At 46.6% G+C, this 12,420-nt stretch overlaps 4 protein-coding genes across 4 annotated transcripts; 1 reads left to right on the plus strand and 3 right to left on the minus strand.

Moving 5' to 3' along the window:
* Nucleotides 1–1,618: 1,618 nt before the first annotated feature.
* CTRU02_206540 (transposase) lies at nucleotides 1,619–3,274 on the plus strand (the record flags this gene model as incomplete). Its single annotated transcript, XM_070204735.1, has 1 exon — nucleotides 1,619–3,274. One exon carries the CDS (start codon nucleotides 1,619–1,621, stop codon nucleotides 3,272–3,274), a length of 1,656 nt encoding a protein of 551 aa, XP_070061839.1.
* Nucleotides 3,275–5,493: 2,219 nt separating this feature from the next.
* On the minus strand, nucleotides 5,494–6,970 carry CTRU02_206541 (amidase; the record flags this gene model as incomplete). Its single annotated transcript, XM_036730149.1, has 4 exons — nucleotides 5,494–5,661; nucleotides 5,707–6,515; nucleotides 6,562–6,663; nucleotides 6,688–6,970. The coding sequence occupies 4 exons, from the start codon at nucleotides 6,968–6,970 to the stop codon at nucleotides 5,494–5,496; spliced, it is 1,362 nt and encodes a 453-aa protein (XP_036578122.1).
* Nucleotides 6,971–7,719: 749 nt separating this feature from the next.
* On the minus strand, nucleotides 7,720–9,685 carry CTRU02_206542 (Allantoin permease; the record flags this gene model as incomplete). The annotated part of the gene is made up of 5 exons (XM_070204736.1): nucleotides 7,720–8,199; nucleotides 8,238–8,918; nucleotides 8,974–9,220; nucleotides 9,272–9,372; nucleotides 9,422–9,685. 5 exons carry the CDS (start codon nucleotides 9,683–9,685, stop codon nucleotides 7,720–7,722), a joined length of 1,773 nt encoding a protein of 590 aa, XP_070061840.1.
* Nucleotides 9,686–10,529: 844 nt separating this feature from the next.
* On the minus strand, nucleotides 10,530–12,420 carry CTRU02_206543 (major facilitator superfamily transporter; the record flags this gene model as incomplete). The annotated part of the gene is made up of 9 exons (XM_036730151.2): nucleotides 10,530–10,694; nucleotides 10,748–10,880; nucleotides 10,931–10,955; nucleotides 11,018–11,097; nucleotides 11,155–11,573; nucleotides 11,625–12,044; nucleotides 12,114–12,131; nucleotides 12,183–12,195; nucleotides 12,251–12,420. The coding sequence occupies 9 exons, from the start codon at nucleotides 12,418–12,420 to the stop codon at nucleotides 10,530–10,532; spliced, it is 1,443 nt and encodes a 480-aa protein (XP_036578124.2).

Genomic DNA, 12,420 nt, shown 5'->3' on the forward strand with positions numbered 1-12,420 from the left:
CGTTATTAAGACTAATACTCCCTTCCTTATATACCTAGGAGATATAGACCGATTAAAAGTCTACTTTAACAACGTTACGAATACCCTTATCTAAGGAAACAAGGTCGTACCTATTATTTGCAAATAAGGCTACCTATAGTTATTACTTAATAAGGAGAAACTACTTGCTTAGAACTACCTTATAGATGCTAAATTGCGACGGGTTTACTATCGCTTCGGATACCTATCTATTTGACGATTATATAAAGTACTCTAGAAGGCTAGCTACCTAGTTAAAATTACGGTAATTAAGTAACTATCGAAAGTCTGCTATCGATACTAAATATATATACTAGCGCTATTACGGTTTAAATTTACATTACGAGACGATTACGAATTTAACTACGAGGTTATTACCGACGTAATATACCTTAAGGGTAATAGACCGGTCTTTTATATCGTCGATACCGCTATAGCGTTTAACACCGCCTGGTTCCTTAAGGATATTTCTACGAAAGCTACTTAGGAAGCCTTATGCCTCTGCTAGATAGATGTATATCAGGGACCCCTAGACTAGCTAGTTACCGACGCTAGAACAAACTTCTGCTTAATAGAATTCCGAAACGCAGCGAGAGGAATAGCAATTAAAATCAAGGAAATTCCTATAAAAGCCTATAATAATATTAAGAAAGTTAAACGATACTATATACCTCTAAGGAAGGCATACGAAATCATCAAAGCAGAAGACCTAATAATTACGCTAGAATCAGCACTTTAAATAGTAGTTAAAGCAGTTAACAATACTATTAGCCCGAACGGAATAATGCTAATACTTTTAGTATTCGGCTTATACCTACGAATTACTAACGATTTACTACTATCTCCCGAAGTTATAAGGCAGGCGAAAGCGATTAAGAAGGCGATAAGCAAAGTATATAAACTTTACGTAAGGTAATAAGTAGTAGAAGCTATTACTACCTATAATAGCCTTAATATAAAGCTAATTATTAATTTACTACTATAGTTATAAGTATAAGTATAGCGCGAAAAGAAAGGCTAGACCGGACTATTTACTTTAGTAGCTATAAACGGCGAAACCTATACTATCGATATACTACGTAGTCTAAAGACCTTCCGGTTTACTATAGTTAAACTATACTACGAAGATCCTAATTAACTACTTAATTCTATCGCTACGCTAGAAGAAGAAGAACCTAAAGCTAAGATACCGTAGTAGGAAGTAGTACGCGACGAAATTATCGTCGCTAGCAGAGGTAGTAAACCGGACGAACCGCAAGAGGTACCGGAGCTACCGAGAAAACGCCTAGGCAGACCCTAGAAGAGACTACTACTAATCGCCTACTTTATAAAGGAATTTAATAATAACCCGGATTATTAATAAATATTCTTATCGATTAAAAAGTAAGTAGACGAAGAATTAGTAATCAAACTATAACGAGAAAGTATTATTACTATACTAAGTAAACCGTTCGAATAGTTAACTAAATAAGAGATTAATAGCCTTATCGCTAGAAGAGTAACGTACATGATAAGCGAGTGAGACAGACAAGCGAGTGAGACAGTAAACCGCGACCGTCGCACCTTGACGCGACCGGCACCTTTTCCTCTACAATAAATCATGGAATCAGCTAGTATTGAAAGAAGGTTACAAATTGCCCTTCAAGCAATGAGAAATGACCCAAAACTTAGTGCTCGGGCCGCAGGTGCACTCTATACAGTCAGTCACGCAACATTAAGCCGGCGACTAAAGGGAATAGTCTCACGACGCGACAGCATGCCTAATTCACGGAATTTATCAGATTTAGAAGAGAAGACAATAGTTGAGTATATTCTCGACCTAGATGCGCGATCATTTCCTCCCCGGCTGAGTGGTGTGGAAGAAATGGCCAATCGACTTCTCGCAGAGCGCGACGCGCCTCCAGTTGGGAAGCGCTGGGCTTCTAATTTCGTCAAGCGACAACCACAGCTTAGGACGCGTTTCTTTCGCAAGTATGACTATAAGAGAGCTCAATGCGAAGATCCAGAGGTGATTCGTGGCTGGTTTTCGCTTGTGAAGAATACAATTGCGAAGTATGGTATTGCTGATGCTGATATCTACAACTTTGATGAGACCGGCTTTATGATGGGCGTTATTGCTTCTGGAATGGTTGTTACAAGTGCTGAAAGGCGTTCAAATACGAAGATGACACAGCCTGGCAATAGGGAATGGGTTACAGTTATCCAGGCTATTAATTCCCAAGGGGAGAGCATCCCGCCATACATCATCGTTGCAGGCCAGTATCACCTCTCAAGCTGGTATACAGAAACCTCTCTTCCGGGCGATTGGGCTATTGCAACGTCTGAAAATGGATGGACAACAAACGAGAGAGGTATTGACTGGATCAGACACTTCGACATTTATACAAAACCACGTACGTCTGGGAAATATCGCCTCCTCGTTGTTGATGGTCATGAAAGTCACCACTCCGCAGCCTTCGAGCTCTTTTGTCAAGAAAACAACATTATTACACTGTGCATGCCGGCTCACTCGTCTCATCTACTTCAACCCTTAGATGTTGGTTGTTTTCAGCCGTTAAAGAATGCCTACGGTCGGCAAATTGAGAATAAGATGCGGCGAGGCACAACCCATATCTCGAAGGAAGATTTCTTTGCAGCATTTCACGAAGCTTTTAAGCAGTCTTTTACGAGGAAAAATATCCAGGGAGGTTTCCGAGGAGCTGGACTTGTCCCTTTGAATGCAGAAAGTGTTCTCTCAAAGCTGGATGTAAAGTTCCGAACGCCAACGCCTGAGGAGGGGGTCCCTCAGACACCAGACCCTTGGATCTCTAGGACGCCGAGCAACCCAAGCGAAGCAAGATCACAGTCTACTTTTATTAAGAGTCGAATCTCACGCCACCGAAGCAGCTCTCCAGCATCAATTTATAGTGCTGTGAGTAAGCTAGCCAGAGGGACAGAAGGACTAGGGCATCGGGTAGCATTACTAGAGTCAGAGGTTCAAATCCTTCGAGAGGAGAATGCAATATTAAGTCGGCGTCGAAGGGCTAAGAAAACACGTCTACAGAAAGGAGGAAGTCTTACTATATCTACTGGAGAGGATATACAGTCGCAAAGAGAGGCAGACACGCAACTACAAGAGGAAACGCGACGGAGTAGTGGTCGCAAAGTGAGGTCTGAGACGACTCATCGTCGGTGTGGCGTATGCGGGAATACAGGCCACAACGCGAGAACATGTCAATTTATTGAGGAAACATCCGAAGAACAGGAATCCGAGTAGTATTAATCAATCTAAGATTTCTTGTTATAGATTTCGATATTATTGTCGCGAAGGTCTGGTTTACTGTCTCACTCGCTTGTCTGTCTCACTCGCTTATCATGTACGTTATTTAAATTTACTTAATTTAATAAGAGAAGGTATTAGAACGTACGAATCTTCCGATCTCGTATCGTTAACAAAGTTAAAAGTAAAACAACTAGTTAAACCTTATAAAAAATCAAGACTTATAATATAAGGTTATGCCGACGATAGTAAGAAGGCTATATTAACCTAATCGCTAACGATTTAGCAAGCAAGTTAATAGCTAATTCTATTAATTACCTTATTACTCTTACGAGAAGGGAAATAACTATAGCTTCGAGATATTATATAAGCCTACGTTTAATCCTTTATAAAGCTTAATCATACTATTCTCGCCTACCTATTAAAGCAAATTTAAGACTAATACCTAAAAGAGACTATTATAAAGGTTATAAAGCCTTTATACGGAATTATAAAAGCTAGAACCTACTAGTAGGCAACGTATTATAAGTATTATAGAGAGAATCTCTAGATAGTTACTTTTTTATACGATCTATACTTATTAATCTTATCTACCGAAAATCTATACTTTAGCTATATTAGTATATAAACCGACAATACCTTCGGTTTATTAGACAAGGCGTTCTTATAATTAGAAGACGAATAGTTAGAAAAAGTAGTTTTTATAATAAAAGCGAAGAATATCCTTATAATTAACAAACCTTTCTAATTTAACAGAGGGATAATCGCGTTGTTAACTAATAATTCGATTAATTTAAAGCAAAAAGGATAAGCTAAGAAGTTATAATATATTAAGACTACTAAACCTAACCTAAAATAGTAATATATCGAACAACGCGCTAGAGGGGCGTACATCGCGTTAATTTGCTAACCCGAGGCTTGTTTCGATTTATCTACTACTGCCTAATACTAAGACCCCTTGCTAGAAGTAATAAAAGTACTAAATTAATAGATTCGATAGCAAATAGAATCGCCTAACCGAGGAATAACGTTTATCCTACTCGACCTTATAATAGCTAAGCTATTCGTTTTCGTTAATAAGTCGTTTACTAATAACTATAACCTCTCCTCCTAATTAAGGTTTCTAATTATCCTAGCTAACGATACTTCCTCTAATAGTAATAACGGAGAATTTACGATTTATAATAACCTTGTTTATTATAGCTTTACGAAAAGTAAATAAGTTACCCGTAGCGTATTAGCGTTAGAGATCTACGGGATAGTCGCTAACGTCGATATAGCCTACGCCCTCGCTATAACCCTAGCGATAATTACTAACTACCTTAACCTACTAACGATTTAGATAGTTATCTATACCGATTCTTATTCGCTATATAAGTATCTCGTAAAGCTAGGTACTACTAAAGAAAAGTAACTTATAATCGATATCATAGTATTAAGATAATCGTACGAAAGACGAGAACTATAAGAAATTCGTTAGATTAATAGCGAAGACAACCTTACTAATACCCTTATGAAGAGCAAACCAAATCAAGCCTTCGAAAGATTCGTTAATAGCAATACGATAACGATATGTATAGAGGGATAAGTAATAAGACCGTAACTACGGGAGAAAGTAAGGATAGGAGGCCGAATTAACGAGGAGACGGAACTATATAGGGATAACGTATTCCAACCGCTTCAACACTATAAAAAGAGAGTTTCCAGTGTTGCGACAGTTAGAATACGGAGTCGTGTAGCACTTCCAGCCACACGCCCGCCAGGCTGAGAGGCCCAAGCCTCCCAGACCCACGTGACAGGCCAAGGGGGAATATCCCCACCTTCTAGTCAACAACACCACTTTCAACTATCATGAACCATCGATTAGAACCAATTTACTGTTATTTATTATTAACGAACGGAATTCCGTTTCACCCCCTGTGAAACCTACAGTTACACTGAATCCTTCGATATAGGTGTGGCTGTGCAACTGTAGAAGGATGTAGCTGGGTTGCATGAGATGACTCTCGCTGTAAATATGAAGAGGATTTCTTGTCTTCAAGTGACATTTTAGTACTTTAACATACAGACAGCACGTATATTCATCAATATGTTTTGTCCAAACCCCTGATATTGCAGTGATTGTTAGTATTATAGTCTTAGTTATTTTGTATAGTACCTAGGTAGCAGCTGAAGCTGAGTCTAGGTCTAATCTATCCAGAAGCATCATTCTTAGTCTATAGCTGCGACTTCCATCCACCCTCCGACTCAAAAATCTTTGCGGCAGCCTTGGCGACCGTCAAAAGGTGTCGGTCGTGGTAACGGGGAGCAACCAGCGACACTCCCACCGGCATTCCGTTGGGTCCCCCGAAACCAATGAGATTGACTACGGGCACATGGAGAGCCTGAACTGGTCAGCAAGAATCATCACAGCACTTCAGATGACTTACTGTCCATGGAGCGTTAAAGGCAGCACTGCCTGTGCTCTCAATACCTTCGGGCGCCTCATCCACCGAGCTCGGCACCAGGACGGCGTCGTATTTGGCCAGCATCTTGTCCGCCTTGGGGCGCGCCAACGAAATGTTATCGAATGCTTCCAACTGCTGCGCCCGGGTAATCTTGTTCTCGTTTTCCACGTGGCCAATCAGGAACTCATGCAACTTGTCCTTACCAACCCGGTATTCCGGCAAAAAGTTCACCCTTCCTTCGGCATGCAGCACCGTCGCATGCCACTTTGGCAAGTCCTGGAGCTCGGGCGCGAATTCAATCTCTTGGACATCGGCACCATGTGCCTTGAGCAGCTCTGCGGCCTTAGCTAGCGCAGACTTGGTTCCGGGCCCGGCGTGAGGCCAGACCATGGTCTTCAACAGAGCAATCTTGGCGCCCTTGATCTCAAAATTCTCCTTGGGGGGCTCGTCGTCCCGGAGCTCAAAAACATCGGCGAGGAGCTCCAAATCCTCGACGCTGCGGGCGAAGAAGCCTAGCGTGTCCAGAATGAGGGAGTAAATCTTTTGGCCCTCCCGGCTGATGGCGTTCCACGTCGGCTTGAGGGCGTAGATGCCGTTGAAAGACGCCGGGCGGATGGTGCTGCCGCCGGTCTGAGTGCCCAGGGCGATCGGGGCCTGGAAGTCGGCGACGGCGGCGCCTGAGCCGGAGGAGGAGCCGCCTGGCGTCCGCGTCTTGCCCTGAGCGATGGCGTGGGGGTTGAAAGTCTTGGGGCCTTGGACCGTCGCCGCGAACTCTGTTGTCGTTGTCTTGCCTACGGGCTGTCAGTTTTGGTTGACGCAGGGTTCAACACGGCTTACCAAGCAGCAATGCACCGGCATCTCGCAGAATGATGATGGAGCCAGCGTCCACCTGCGGCGCGTCGCCTTTGTATATCGCCGAGCCATGTTGTGTCGGCATGCCTGTACAAAGTCAGAATTACCCACGCGGTATGCATTGCAGTGTATGCTCGCCTTTGGTGTAGATGATGTCCTTGACGGCGATGGCAACGCCGTGCAGAGGGCCGCGTTGCTCTGGCGGTATCGCATCGAGCTTCTTTGCCTGCTCAATCACTTGCTCCGGATTGACATACTCCCACGCCTTGACGACGGGGTCTCGCTTCTCAATGTGAGAGAGCAGCGATCGGGCGTACTGTTCCAAGGTCAACTCGCCCGCCAGGATCTTGGCACGGGCTGCGGAAGCCATCAGTCTGTAAGGCTCGTCTGCCATCTTTTCCGATAATGCTCTTGTTTCGAGGACTTGTTTTCGAGTTGAGAGAATTGCAGTTCACAACACAAGCTGACGATGATGGGGGTTGTGTGTGAGTTGGTTGAAGTTGAAACAAAGGGGTTTGAGTCAACAACGCGGGGTCAAGGTGTCACAACTATCAAAATTGAAATCGGCCTGCGAATGCGTCTTGCCGACCGGTGCTACAATGCCAAGTCCGAATTCGCAAGATTGAAAAGATGCCATGACTAAACTTTGAACCAGGGGGGACGGCTCCTTTTATGAGGCAATTCGGCATCGTCAACAGGTCATTCGGGGCGACGGCCAACCCCGCGTTGCCGTTATCGCCGCTGGCGGGCCGCCATAGCTGTTATGCTTCCCCGCAACCAACCAAACTCGAACCCCCTTAGTGTTGCAGCGGTTGGAAAGTCATCGGTATGTTTGGCCCGAATGGAAATTGCCCGCCGCCGAAATGATCGGTTTGTAGCGCACGATAAGCCGAAAGGCCCCACTGAATTACGCAACAGATTGACGCCGTTGAGCGCCTGCGGGGATAGTGTGTCAATGCCACCAACAGAGCCACGAATCAAGGGACCCAATCACTAATCCGGACTGAGCATGGCGTCAACACGACAACGCCAGTGATGGAGTTGCAACTCCGTCTCAATGGTTTTAACAAGTTCCAACTCAATATTGTATCAGTTACTTTACATTTCGGCTAAATGTGTCATTGCTAATCTCAGAGACAACGTTCAAGCTTCCATCTTCTTCGATTTCTCTCCAATTTGCAATTCCTCTCCGTCTGTCATCTGCGGCGAAGGAGGCGCATACAATTCGCCCTCCCTCTCACCTTCAAAGAATCCGTCCCGTCCCTCCTTCGCCAACATCTCATACTCCATCGGTGTGTTCTCATATCCCCTCGGAAAAACCTTGACCTTGAATATCTTAGTCAAGGCAACGTAGATGATGGAAGATGTACAGAAGGTCAGGACCCAGCCCATCATGTACATGTACTTAGCCGGCTGGCTGACGCTCTGCGGCTGGTACTGTCCAACAAGACCGGGAAGACCCATTACGGTACCGCCGATCCAGGCGAAAACACCAATCCAATTTACCCCAGATTTGAACCAGTAAATGCCGTCCTTGGAACCTTTGTAAAGAGAAGGCACGTGGATGTTACCTCTTCGAACAATGATGTAGTCGAAAATGATGATCTGCGACAGGTCAGCCATGTCCACCGATACCGAATGTTCGATGACCAAGTACTCACAGCACAGAGAGGAGCCATAAAGATGTTGTAACTCCCAAGGAAAGATAGAAAAGTCGACGCATTCGCAATCAGCTTCCACGGGAGCACCACAATCCCGAGAATAGCGCATACTACCTGCCCTCGGCGAATGGTCAGATACTTGGGGAACAGCCCTGTCATATCCGCTCCGAACGGAATCGAGTTTGATCCGAAATTGGTCGCAAACATGCTGAGAATGAAGCTAAAAGACACGAAAAAGACCCCGGCGCGGCCTGCGGGTGTCCAGTAGTGGTCGAGGATGGCGTCCAGCAGATCCCACAGATTCCAATACGCCACTCCCCATGCGCCCTGCAGAGATGTAGTCGACGCGAGACCGAGGAAAAAGACGAGTATCTTGGCGAAAAATACACAGGCACCCTGAAGCCAGCCTGCGTCACGAGGTTCTTTGCAATACCGTGCGAGGTCGGGCTGGTTGACGAGCATGGGCGAGAGCGATCCCATGATGACGTTGATGCCGCTCATGACTGCCCATCCCAGAGGCGTCTTCGCCGCAGCACTGGCACCGGCGGCTGATGCAGCGTTAATATTGGAGATACCCGTGCCGTGAGCCATGCACCAGCCGAACAACCCGAAGCAGGCGAACGGCATGATGAAGCCTTTGATGGTGAAGATGTAGTGGATGTGGGTTGGGTGTACCCAAGTCTGGAACGGCCTGTTAGCGAACCGTGTTGGATAAACACTTTCGGTAAACACTTACAAACGGAAACTCGGCCAGCCACACGATGAAGAAGGCCAAAAGCTGCTTCGACGTCACGTCGGCCCCGGCGGGGAGAAGGTTGGCAAAGTTCTCCCAGCCACTGCCGAATATGCAGCGGAAACAAACAGACAATAAGTTTGCGCCGTAGTACGTCTGGATGCCGTACCAGATGATGCATACGATAGCCCGAATGAAGACGAAGAAGTAGGAGCCGTACATTCCCATCACTGATCGTGCGAGAACAGGGCTGGGGACGAGTTAACGACCAAACATTGTGAATTTCAAGGACGCAACTTACTATCCCAGGTGATACATGACACCCGGTCTCGCCATGCCCGTGACGATAATGGCCGATATGAGTGAGCCGAGAACACATGAGATGAACGCTTGTTGCCATGTCTGCCAATGTTAGTTCTCACGCCTTGAACTTTGTTCGTGAGGGCCATACCAAGCCTACGGCGACTAGCGAGGACGCCACGTTCCAGCCAGTCGTTCCAAACATGTTGGAGAACCAGTACAACGGCAGGTTGTACCACGTCCATGTGCGCTGTTCCGGCGGGGTCGGTTCGAGGTCCTTGTTCGACCATCGCGAGTCGCCGATTTGCGTCTGTCCGTCAACTGTCTCGGAAGCCTTGATCCAGTCCTTGAAAGCCTCCTTGGACTGGAACGGTGCGGCCAATTCGGCTCTGCTCGGCATGCTTACACGAACCATCTTGTTGATAAGTCGGGTGTTCAGCCGTGCTAATTCCAGACGAACGTCGCTGGGCCGATGGAGCTGGCGACATCTTCCTTCTTCAACGCGGACGGCTGAGCAGCGCCCAGGCTAAATCGGCGCTACATCATGATGAACCTACCGCGCAAGTCTGACGGTCGACCTTGGTATCGGGCTCTTTCGAACCGATAGCGTCGCGTCGCCACGCGAACGGTAAAGACCAGATTCGATCCCCGATAAGGATTACATGGGCGCATGCGGAGTGGTGCTTGGCGTGGTGATGTCGGCCGGGGACCCGGTTCTGGTTCCCCACCGAGATAAGGCGGCGTGTTTTTGTTGGCCTCGTTTGTGATGGGCGATATGATAGCCCGACTTGGGAATGGTTAGTGTGTCGGTTCAAAACTACCGATGTTGACATGCCCACGTGGATTGTGCTTGGGGTAGCATGCGAATGGGTCAACTTCGGTATCCGTTGTCTGTTTAAGGCTGTGCAACTGCAGATTGACAGATGGACTCCTAGGTCCTGGACTACAAACAAGACACAAACCTATCTAAGTGTATGTGACGGTTAATGTTGCACCGGTCTAATCACGGGAATTGGGCAACATTCAAGTCAAGCCCGCAATAAGATCAATGAAAGCCTTGAGTAATTGACTTGGCGCAATCTCTTTTCTTTATTTGAGATAGGTGACAGTCGCACCAGTGAGATTGATCCATGATGTATGACTATTTGACAGTGCCATTTCACAGTCCGACCACCACTGATTCCTACACTATACCCTGATGCTACATGATACGCTACTTTCAGCTCTTGATTTAGACACAAAGGCGTTCCAAGATGCATCTAGTAAGCGTAGAACAACACATTCTCATTCTCTGAGCGCCGTATCTTCTTGTTCTCTGCCATCAACCAGAATCGCATCGCCCACGCACCAGCAGCTGTCGCAACACTAAGGGCAGCGCTTGTGGACATGGCCATGGTGTAGCGAGGCTCGTCACTTTTGGGCCACTAGAGTTCGGTTAAAACTACTGAGGACGGTATACAAATAGGGGTCAACGTACCATATACGGGGTCCAAATGAAGGAACTAACGGCGATACAGTTTACAATGGCCAGCGAGGACGCCTTCTTCTCCTTGGTCTGAGAGCAAGTTGCTGATACCCAGCCAAGAATAATACTGTTGACGGCGTATGTCCTTCACAATTGTCAGCGACTGTTATTGTTGTCAGATATGTTGAACCTTACCCAATAGAAAAGACACACATGGCGACTATTAATGACGGTAGTTAGCGTTGGGTGTTCCTGAGTATAGAAATGGAGTGAAAGACCTACAATATCTAGCGGCTGTATTCAACGTTGCGCAGCCCAGGACAAAACCAAAGACGGCAATCGCTTTGGCGATGGTAATATGCCTGCAAATTTTTGGTCAACTGCTGTTTGCATTTGTGATCTGATATTGAACAACTCACCAAGTTCGCTCGTTAAATCTTCCGGAAGACCAAGACCATGCAATTGAAATGATGCCCGCAATGAGATAAGGTAGGCAGGTCAAGACAAGCGTTAGAGTCTCATTGAAACCTAGAGTCTTGACGGCGGTCGGGAAGAAGTTTTTGAAACCATTGGCTCCGAGATGGAAATGCTGCATCGCTGTAAAAAGCCAAACCTTAGGGTCTTTGGCTGCCTCCAGGAGACCAGTCCAAGTCGTTGTTTGACCGGTGTTGCCCACAGTGTCGCGGAGAATGCGCTCATTGGCTAGTATTCTCTCCTCTGGGGTAAGCCATCGTGTTGTCAGAGGCTCGTCGGGCAGAATGAAGAAGGCAATAACGGCGATGATGAAAGTGACAACTCCTTGGAGTATGAACAGCCACCGCCAACCGGCGAGTCCGGCCTAGAATTACGTTAGTGACAAGAACAAGGAGACTATCAGATTTGTGCGTACCATTCCATCCATTTGGAAGATACCCAGCGCGATCAACCCCGCAAAGGCCGTGGCCAGAATATTGCCCGTATACAGGATGGATATCCGCGTAGCCAGCTCTTTGCGCGTGTAAAAGGTTGCGAGGACGTACAAAGCGCCAGGATAGTACGGGGCTTCAGTAATTCCCAGGAAAAAACGGGTGAGGAGCAAACCCGTGTAATCCTTGCTTACGGCTGTGAGCCCGCTGATGATTGCCCAGACTGCCATGCAGGACCCCATCCACCAACTAGGGCGGACTCGAGTCACAACCATGTTGGCAGGAATGCCTACAATGACGTATCCTGCGAACAGGATTGCAACGCATGTCTGGTATTGTGTCGGAGTGAGGCCAAGGTCTTCCTCAAGCGTATTCAGTCTCGCGAGCGCAATAGCGTTACGATCCTATTCACAGAGAAAAGTGGTCAGTCTGGGATCGTAAACGAGAGATGCAATCTTGTCTGTGGCACCTACCAGATAGTTCAACCAGTACTTAAAGCATTAGTCAGATCATCATCATCTTTAGGAGCTCGTCAAACTTACCATCAACCACAAACTGTCATGCAAGTCAGTCTCCACTCTGCTCGACTCGTGTAGGGGGATAGACTTACATTGGCATAATCCACCAATCAAGCTTGCGCACAAGAGCTATCTCACGGGGGTCTGTCTTTTCGTGTGCCCCAGAGTAGTCTCGTATGGTTGAGTCAACCTTGAGGGTGCTCTCGACCTCCTCCAGCACCCCCGGTAAAGTATCGTCTTTCTCAGCTTTTCGCCGGTCCAT

The sequence above is a fragment of the Colletotrichum truncatum genome (genome assembly GCF_014235925.2).
Source record: "Colletotrichum truncatum strain CMES1059 chromosome Unknown Contig_0003, whole genome shotgun sequence".
Classification (NCBI taxonomy): domain Eukaryota; kingdom Fungi; phylum Ascomycota; class Sordariomycetes; order Glomerellales; family Glomerellaceae; genus Colletotrichum; species Colletotrichum truncatum.